This window comes from Vanacampus margaritifer, chromosome 13 (assembly GCF_051991255.1).
Source record: "Vanacampus margaritifer isolate UIUO_Vmar chromosome 13, RoL_Vmar_1.0, whole genome shotgun sequence".
Classification (NCBI taxonomy): domain Eukaryota; kingdom Metazoa; phylum Chordata; class Actinopteri; order Syngnathiformes; family Syngnathidae; genus Vanacampus; species Vanacampus margaritifer.
The window spans coordinates 14,226,631-14,237,264 of NC_135444.1; the positions used below are offsets into that span (position 1 = coordinate 14,226,631).

Below are 10,634 nucleotides of genomic sequence, written 5' to 3' on the forward strand. Positions count from 1 at the left end.
AAAATGACCACAATGCAAATCAATATCACACTCGTTTTTTACAGTCCAGTGCATCTTTTTAATTTTCACTAAATTTGATAAATTATTATGAAATCACTGTATCAATTACAAAAATATGCAGCCATATTTCTATTAGTTTAACATTTTTTCTACTTTTATGTTAACAATATTATGAAAACTAAGAAATTTTTATTTATTTTTTTCCAATAGGTTTTAGGTGAACTAATGAATACACACTCACTCGCACGCACGCACGCACACACGTACACATAATCACCCACATACAAAAAAAATTAAATATATATATATATATTAAAAATATATATATATATATAATAAAAAAAAGGAGAGCAATGATGATGACATGTCAAATCGGTAAAATTACCAAATGAACAATACTGAGCTCTCCAGAAGAAAAAAAAAAGAAGAAAAAAAAAACTAAGAAAAAAAATTATTGTACATTTAGAACAGCTATAAAGTTTGCGATTAATTGCGATTAAAAAAATGTAATCGCCTGACTCCTTATTTTGTCATAGATTTGTATTATTTCTAGTCACAATTGGTTTGTTTATCTTATGTTGCACCTATTCAGTGTGTACGTTATAGCAATTTTGAATATTTTGTGGCCATAAATTAGCATTCGCTGCCAGAAATTAGCATTTCGTTGCACATTGTACCTACATAGCGACCACAAATTCGTATTCTCCATAGAAACCAAATGTGTTTGTATGTTGTTGTTGTTTTTAGCACTTGTATAAACTATACAACTGAGTGCCAAGGCTGCTTGCAGAGAGGTGGCAGAACACGCTACATTGTTGTGGCGTTAAGCGGGTGTGAACGAGGTTGAACCAGACAATACGCCGCAAACGGCAACCTATGTAAAATGCATGAAAGCGACACAGTGGAGGCGGCCGACGTGATTGTGACCACGGCATCTGTGATTTTGACGCCCTGGTAATGGTACCTGCGCGCCTGGGAAGAAAAAAAAAAAGGATTATCTCTACCTTTTCGCAGCAGGCTTTGCCATTTTCTCCCCCAAATGCCCACACTTTTGCTATTTGCAGCACTGCTACCTGGCTGGAACACGCTGTGTGGAGGCAAGTGTCTGGATGCGCGTTTGGACGGGTGGGTGGGTTGTTTGTGTTACGCGGGGGGTGCGAACGGAGGGATGGATGGCACATGAGAGGGCAGAGTGGTGGGAGGCTGGTGTCACGGCCCCCCTCCCACTGCCAGGCTGCACGCAAGGAGCTGACAGCTGACGGAGAGAGTCTGCAACAAAGTCTCCAACAAAAGGTCGCAACTCCAATCAGACTGCTCTCCGGACGCCTCTCATCCTCTTGTACCTGCCGCCGATGCCTCGTTTTGCACCTTTATACGCACTTAGCCGTGCTTGACCATGTTTATTGAGTAAAGAAAGTATTTTTTTGGAGCTAAGTGTGTAGGTGTCTGTGTGGCTCTGACATTTCTCAGGAAGTAATGGAAATAGAAATGATCCATTCCAACAGTTGTCATCATTAAATGTTTACATAAAAATGTTTATTAACTGTACATACAGGCCATTTTAAAGTAGCACTTAAAGGTGTGAGAAGTTAAGCACTGCTAATAGTAAAACATAATGACAAATACGTTTGAATTTGCAAAGCAATATTTCCCAGGAAATAATGTACAGTAGTTAGAAGTGATCCGTTCAAGGGTAAACAGGTTGCTTGAAAAAAAATAAAAATGTGTTGAAAGAAGTTAATCTTCGGTAATACCAATAGATGCCACAGGATGGTGGCAAAGGAATATCTTAAATCAAGCTCCTCAACTCATTTCAATAGTTCTTTGGTGCCAAGGTGCCACTAGATGGCACCAAAACAATACTATTATTGTTTGGTCCGACCACAATAACAATCTGTTTCCCTTTTGCAGCAATTAGCATCAGAATATAGCTAAGTTTCATCATTCTTCACAAATCTGTTTAAAGAGCTTTTTTTTTTGCAACATGGCCTTGGTTGATCTCTTATACTCTGCTGCCACCATCTGCTGTCCGTTTTTGTAATAACTACCATTGCTTTAAGTGATCCCTTCAGTTCAGAGGCTGCATCAAACCCTTCTGTATGCTCTAGCATAAAAAAAAAAAAAAAAAAAACATATAAATACGTTTTTGGGACCATGGTAATATTTTACATTACAGTCTATAAATCAATATTTCCAATAGGAGATCAAGTAAATAGAAGTTAAGCGTTCTAGGGTAAAACTGTCGCAACACAGGTGTGTTATCAGTAGTGGACCCGGAAGTGGCCAGGACTCTAAAATGGATGCTTCAAATCAAAATGGCATCCATCCATCCATCCATTTTCTTAACCGCTTATCCTCATCTTTCTGTTTTTCTATGTACAGTATTCAAACCATCTGTATACTCGCATTCACATTGCAATTTTTTCCTTTAACAAATTGATAGCCAACCAAGTTGTCAATACGACTAATTGAGTGTCACCTAATTGTATCTAGTAAAGAAGCTAAAAAAAATGTAGAAGGCCTGAAAACGGCCAACCTTTTTTTTTTTTTTAAATGGCTCCTTCTCACTAAAATGGTAGATTTCCTGTGTCTTTTCGAGCACTGCATCTTATAAAGACTTTTTGTGTGTGTGTGCACTCATGATAGACATGCGGACCAAATTTCATGTTTTTTTATGTTTCAACAAAGAAACGAAACAATTTCATTGATGCTATCTATATCTAATGTGGTTTAATACTATTCTAAAAATAAGATGCCGAACTGTCTGCCCTATTTCCAGTGTAGGCCTAAATAAAAGCCCTCGGCTACTGGCTGAAAATACGTTATCTGTGGATGAATCTTCCCTTCCTGTTTTTTTAACTTTCATAATCGCCGGCCAATTAGAGGGTCTCGTTCTCGGTGGCGGGCAAACAAACAGTTCTTCTGTGCTGTCGGCTGCATGAATGATCCTTAACACGAGGAGTGAAATGTCACTGGCGATTGGCGGGGCATGTTAAGTGTGTCCCATGAGTTATCTGCACAAACAAGAGGTTCTTATACTGTAAAAGACTTACGCATATAATTAAAGTGATTGGAGTCACACGGTCTGATGAAGTTTAACACGTGAGCATGACAGATGAGCCGGGTTCAAGAATGGGTTATGGTCATGCTATTTAACTGTTACCGCTTCCTAGCTGGGAATTGTCAGACATTATACAATGTTCCTTTTTTTGGGGGGGCTTGAGGGGAAAATGTGTGTGAAGGGTGACATTTGTGGCCTTGACAACAGCTGATGTCATCCACTCGAGCCTCTGAAATTCATTTTCAGTGGCTTGGGGGAGGAAAAGGTGTTCTCTCCACTACGTAGAAAATAAAGTACACATGTATTGGAAGTTGTCACTATATTAAAATTAAAATTATACTTTGAAAGGAGACATTTGTTTTATATGTCCACAGCGGGCTTTTGTTTCCCCCCTTGTTTTTGTGACTCACAGTTGACAACGAGGCACTCTAAAGCAGACATGCCAGTGGACTATCCAAAGGAAAGATGCATTTTCAAGGAAGTAGGCATAGCTATAGCTAACTGCATGTCGCAATTACAGATAACTGCTGAAGCAAAGGCATACTGCATGGGGGAGGGGCAACTCGTTTTAGCCACGCCCCCAAATAATATGGAAAAACTGGAATGCTAGCTATCTACATAACTGAGTATCACATTCTCAGTAATTATCTTCACACGTGTATATTTAGAAACAAAATCTCAAAATGTACTTTACAGTATCTTAAAAGCGGAAGTCAACCATAAACATTTCTTGACAATAATGTGTTATATGTGACCTCGCTAGTCTAAACATAGCATTCTGAAAAATATTACATTTGGGGGAATATGAGTCATGAAGCAAAATCCCACCGTTTTTATCTATCTGAGGGGGCAGCCATTTTGCCACTTGTTGTCGACTGAAGATGACATGACAGTTGCTCAGGGCTCAAGCAATGACCAATCACAGCTCACCTGTTCTCTGAAGCTGGGCTGTGATTGGTTGTTACCTGAGACCTGAGCAACTGGCAAAATGGCCGCCTTTTGATATTGATGAAAACTGCTGGATTTTGCTACTGAACTCATGTTCCATTAACGCAATATTAACCAGAATATTGTATTTAGACTAGTAGGGCTGCATAGAACACATTGTCAATATTGGGAAGGGGGGGGGTGGGGGGGGTTTAGCTTCCCCTTTAAAGTCAATTTTCCATAATGTCCTCTTTAAAAATCCTGCTTTAATAGGCAAACTGCTACATACACTAATCAATATCCCCCGTTATAAACGGCATGAAATAGCTGCTTGTGATGCATGTGTTTCATCCAGGCTGTGTGAAGTTTACCTCATGCCCACTAGCAGATTGAACATTTTGATGAAAGCCTGCTAACGGTCGATCCAAGAGCTAGTTATTTTTATTTCTGATCTGAGACATCGGCCCGCAGGTCCAGCTGTGATTTAAAATAATATCGTGTTTATGGATTCACAAGGAAGCGGGAAGCATAACCCTCGCATTAGGCCTCCGAGAGTGTTTGGGTGTTAATAAAAATAAAAATGCTTTCTTTGCACGCTCTAACATGTTTAAAGGCCTCGAGAGTTTTGACATTCGAAAAAAAAAAAAACCTGCTTTGAATCCAGCACGTGAATGAATGAACTGGCGCTTCCAAGTTGGTTATGAAACAGGAGAAGGTTCCGGCGTACCACATTAATGGACGTCTTTTTCCAGCTTGATGAGCAAAGCTCGGGGGGTCATCGCTCATAACAAACATGTTATCTCATCTCAAAGTGGTTATAATGGTGCTTTATTAGCTTGAAGGGATAACTTAAAAGGTCAGTTAAATAATAATCAGATGATCTGACACAGAACAGTACTGGCTTTCTTCCCACTTAGCTGATATCTGCTGCCACCAAGAGGCCGCACGGGAAATAGTCCAGAAGCGTTGGAGGATGAAGTTGAATAAATCAAGTTGGCAAAGGTCACCGGATAATTCCAAATAAATTTATTTTGTTTTTTCGTCCACTGTACAAAGCAAGCATGGAATCCACAGGACAGCTGGGGATGTTGAAAGTGTGTTCCACCCAAAAAATTGGCATGACCTGGAAATACAAGGGAAGAAAGTAAACACTGAGTAGTGACAAACACAAAAGTCAAGTGACTGTTAATTAGCTGTCAAATGTCTCACTAGGCACGTCATTGGGTAACCACGCTGGGCAGATCAGCCGAGCAAACGGCAGTAACTAACTGCAATTAGGCTTTTCGAATGGTCATCATCACGGCGAACCGCTGATCTTCACACTTTGATGCCGAGCTGAGCCCTCATCAAAAGTGATCATTGGAAGGATGAAAACGCACGTATGACTGGCACGGGTTTTGATGCTGCCGATTGGCTTAATGAGAGTGTGAAGTATATTTTCGTGGCTAACGCTACTGCGCATAATCAGCTATGCTATATTTACCCAGTCAAAATCTGAGAAGCATGACATCAGTGAGAAGACATGCCTCATTTTGGTTGATCATCGTGACTAGATATGTTCAGTGCTGATGAAGATTAGGCCACATGTTTACATGTCACTGTTTCATGAAAAGTTAACCTGATAACGCCACAGATTTGTTTGCATTATTGTTAGGATCAATGACGTCGTTGGACCTATTTTACGGGGCTCAAGCCTACCTACAATGTTCTTAAGCCCTCCCTAAATGAATTGGTTGTGTGCTGTGTGTGTGTATATATATATATATTTATATATATTTTTTTTTAATATATATTTCCATGAAACCTAGTGTTGCCCCTGGTTAGGGTGATTTATGACTTACTGACATGAATTTTGTGAAATTGCCATAGTGAAGACTTAAAAGATTTTCATAAGAATTCATTTACTTTTATTTTAGCATAGGCCTAACCTGTAAAACAAAATAATCTATTTATACTAAATTGGAAATTTTGTTTATGGTAATAGAGATTAAATTATTTGCAGTGTCTGTATAAAAAAAAAAACATGGGAAGAGGACCTCAAAAAGGACTTTAAAAAAATATCACTTATTAAATCACAATCACAATATTGAGGGGGGAAAATATAGCTTAATAGATTTTTTTTATCATTTAGCTCTAAGTATGAACATGCACCAACTTTTTCACTTTGTGTTGCAAGGCAAAATTTGGGGAAATTTAGGTACACCACCGCTAGATGGCAGCAACGGACCACACAACATCCAGCCAGCATCCAGCATCTCGCTCACAATTTAAGATACGAGTAAACTGAGTTACGAGCGCAGTTACAGAACAGATTGAACTCAAGGTACCACTGCATACGTCTGGCAAGATATACCAAATGAAGTGGCTGGTGATTGTGAATCAGCTTGTGCAGTATATATTTGTTTTAAATCCAACTGAATCGCTGTTGGGCCGTACCACGGGGGGAGGGCTACTCCAACGCCTTGATGATGGCCTCGTTGGCGTCTATGCTGATTTGAACCTCGGCCTTTGCCACCTCGTCAGATGTAGTGGCCAAGTTAGCCTGGGCCTTCTCCAGGTTGGCCCTGGCAGCCTGTGGAGGAGTAAGGACGGTCAGTTGTAAATATAGAGAAAAGATGAACAAACAATTGCGCATTTCCAAATTTGGACACGAGATTTCAATTCCATGATTGTTCAACGAAATCAAACAAACGCACAGGTACCAGAGACCATCAAGGCTTAAGCTGGGTATACTCTACACTTACGTATTGATACTTGGGATCAAAGACGCTTACTAGCATATAGTGTCTTCACACAAATCTGCATTAATTCGCATCGGTATTTAACAGGAACATCTATGAAAGAATACCTACCCTTAAAAAAAAAATCAAACCTTGGTGGCATTCACACCGGTCAAATCCATACAACGAATCACCTTCCAAAGTAGACAGAGCAGAACCGGATGGAAGGCGACTCATGACGGAAGTCGGCCGGAGAAAAATCTGAACTGCCGCGTTTGCTCTGAAAGCTCCATTTGTCACAGTGGCGATTAGAAAGTAGAAATGCCAAACATGGCTGCAAGTTAAAGGTCTCCCAGTGGGGATTTGACACATCTGCTATAACTCAACAGTGAGTGACCTTTCCCTCCTTATTAGCAGCGTGGCCTCATGCGCATTGTTGCCGCACACTCCAAGAAGGGGATGGATGGGGGTTTTAATATATATATATATATATATATATATATATATATATATATTAATTAACTAATTTAGTCTTTCAAAGTCAAGTTGACAGTCGTGTTGCCCAAGGTCAAAAAACGAGCCGACATTGAGAGTGCGGTGGCGCATTAACAAGCCTGACATTTAAACGGTCAAGTTCAACTGCGAGGATGACCTGACGGGTCGTCACCGAAGGCTCGGCGGATCGAGATGGGAGGTAATTAAAAATCTTGCACGGGTTCAAAGAATGCTTTCTGCCGTCAAAGAGCGTGTCCCTGCAGGGAGGTTCGCCGGAGTAAACGCATGTAATTATCAAACCCTCAACATTTGAGGATGAGGAAAATACCAGCTTTCAAATCTCATTTAAACAAACCAAATCCATAAAAGAAATCGACTTGCTTGCACTGGGCTCTATTTTTTCCTGGAAACAAGCAGTTATATCCACATAAGACTACAGCTTCAACTGCACAATTTCTGGAGACCATGTCAACACATTTCAGACAACAGTTTTTAGTTAGCGCTTGTAGATGAACAATTGTCATACATTTGAGGCTGAACTCTCAAACGCCTTAAAGCTTGAAAAATTTGAAATTTGAAATGTATTGGGTTTTCAATTGTGGCTTCTCTTGATCTTAAAAGCATGATAATCTAATAAAAAAAAAACAATTAATGTACCAAACAGTGCGGTGAGTGTGCAAATCTCTGACGTTGTTAAAGTACCCTGAAAGCACCATGTTACCTGCACAGCTTGTACAATTTCACCACAAGCTTTGCTATTAGGTATGTGTTAAATTATAATTATGGTAAAATATTGTAAAACACTATATATATGCCCCCATAGGTGGGGGGCACAGCAGGAATAAGTGATTCCTCCATCCTCTCCAAGCTGATTTCACATTAGAACTTGGCGAAAATCTCTTGCCGTTTACCCTGAAATCACTCCACTATTACATCTAGTAAACATACACAAAAATGTCGTCACCAGCTGCACCCGAATCGGATATTTTTATATTCACTTTGTGCACCGCAGCCTCCACGGGATAGCTTTAACAAAACAGTAACAACCCCATACAACACTGATCAGTAAGATTTGCACATTTGGGTATTATATGATAAAAACTATAAATAGTTATAGCACATAAACATGGTCTCAATGTGTCTTTTTAGATTATTTATTTTATTTTATTTATTTTTTTACTCACAGCCGCGTCCAGCTGGTCCAGCGGTACGGCCTCCTCAGCTAACAGCTGCACTGAAGAATCAGCATTGACAGTTATGGACCCACTGCTCACTATAAGACAAATCGGGGGGATGTATTAATGAGGTGAAAAAAACAATAACAACATTATAACAGCATATTCAGGTGTAGTTTGCTGTTATTACGCCATGCCCGCCTTACCAAAGTATTTAGCCGCTGAGCCATCGTCGTTGAAGACCGTGACGACGCCAGGCCGGAGCACCTGCAAGGTGGGCACGTGGGCGGGCAGGATACCAAACGCGCCGGTGAGTGTGGGTACGTCCACCTGCTTCACACTGACCTCTTTGAAGAACACCTGCAAATATGATATCAATATTACGGAGTTGTCCATATTGGAAACCCTAGTCCGGTCCTACAAACAGGCGTGTGTGGGCTTCACGTCAGTAAAAGCAGGGTAAGTAGTAAACATCTGAAAATGATGCAGATAAAGAAAACACCTGATCAGCTATTAACAGCTAACGTAAGGTAAAATGAAGGCCTAATTAAAAATAAAGTCATTAGCAACATATTGTTGTTGTTTTTTAATGTGAGTATATTTGCATTATTGCATTATAAAACAATACATTGGATCATAGAAGCAGCAACATAGACGCCGGCATCCTTGCATTTCCAGGGCATTTTTCAAAAATGTCATCTTCCGTAAGCCATTTATTTTTATGGCATTGTTGTAGGATGAGTTTCAAAAGATAATACAGTGGTTTGAGATAGTAGCTTTAGAGTACATTTAGAGATGATTTGCAATAAAACTACATATTGGGTGTGCATTATTCCAGTTCAGTGATGGCATCTATATCACTTATGGCAGATGGTGCAGATGTTTGTCCACTGCCCACTAAGTGCAACTCAAGGTTAGTGAGCTATCATGACAAAAGCCAGACAGAATTTCAAGGTAGTTTAAAAAAGCAAGTGAAATAGTAGGTATGTCATACACACAAAAAATAATTTTGAGTTAACGTGGTTATAATAATTTACATTGCAGGTCAAGCATAAATGAATGACAGCAAGCTTTACTAGAAAGGAAAGGCTAACATATTTATAGCACTGCAAGTTGTGTAATAATTAAATAAATAAAAACTCGGACAATGCACTGGAGTGCATGGAAGCAAAATAGACTGGCATTCGTTGTTGAATGATATTTTAAAAACTCTGACATTGCATTTTAAGCGGATATTGAGCAAAGTTGTTCAGCTAACGCCTAGCTAGGCCCAGCTAGCATTCCCAACGCCGCGGCTACCTGATTCGGAGAGGCGAAAGTGAAGGACATCTGCGGGGTACCGGTGACGGCCTCGGCGTAGCAGCGCGCTTGCCTCAGCACGGGAAGAGAACGGCGGAGAAATCTTGCTGCCATCATGTTGGAAAATTCTCACTTGGTTCAAGTACTAGTGAATGACAGAGACCCCCAAAATCCCTTGCGTGTGTGCGCTTGGTGGACAAGGACGTTGGTAACCCACCCACAAGGCTTTGCGGCGGCGCAACGCTGATGGGTAATGTAGTCTTTATGGCGGGAAAGAAAGGAGCCATACCGGAAGTATAGATAGATAGATAGATAGATAGATAGATAGATAGATAGATAGATAGATAGATAGATAGATAGATAGATAGATGGATGGATGGATGGATGGATGGATGGATGGATAGATAGATAGATAGATAGATAGATAGATAGATAGATAGATAGATAGATAGATAGATAGATAGATAGATAGATAGATGGATGGATGGATGGATGGATGGATGGATGGATGGATGGATGGATGGATGGATAGATAGATAGATAGATAGATAGATAGATAGATAGATAGATAGATAGATAGATAGATAGATAGGTGGCTGGCTGGCTGGCTGGCTGAATGAATGAATTTGCCAGGAGATGGCGCCCTAATACTTTTTGAAATACAGTGCTGATGGCTAATGTTGTCTTTGGATGGATGGATAACTAGATAGCTAGATCGATAGATCGTGTTCCCAGTGCTAATATGAGTATTGCATCATATAATGTGATCATTATTCTGGCAACTCCATTCACGAGTCTTACACATCCATCTGGAATGCACGAATAATTGCGGCGTTCAGACAAACAGACAGACAGATTTACAACTAGATGGCGCCATAATACTGTTCGAAACAGTATACACGGCACAGTGAGCACAGAATTATTATTTTTTTCAGGATCTTTGCTAAATAACTTTAG

At 40.0% G+C, this 10,634-nt stretch overlaps 1 protein-coding gene across 1 annotated transcript; it reads right to left on the reverse strand.

Annotated features, from left to right (window-relative positions):
* Window positions 1–4,991: 4,991 nt before the first annotated feature.
* Window positions 4,992–9,906, reverse strand: atp5f1d (ATP synthase F1 subunit delta). Its single transcript, XM_077585078.1, has 5 exons — window positions 9,678–9,906; window positions 8,585–8,738; window positions 8,388–8,476; window positions 6,425–6,560; window positions 4,992–5,111 (listed from the first exon to the last, which is right to left on the reverse strand). The coding sequence occupies exons 1-4, from the start codon at window positions 9,792–9,794 to the stop codon at window positions 6,438–6,440; spliced, it is 483 nt and encodes a 160-aa protein (XP_077441204.1). The 5' UTR covers window positions 9,795–9,906; the 3' UTR covers window positions 4,992–5,111; window positions 6,425–6,437.
* Between the last annotated feature and the right edge of the window lie 728 nt (window positions 9,907–10,634).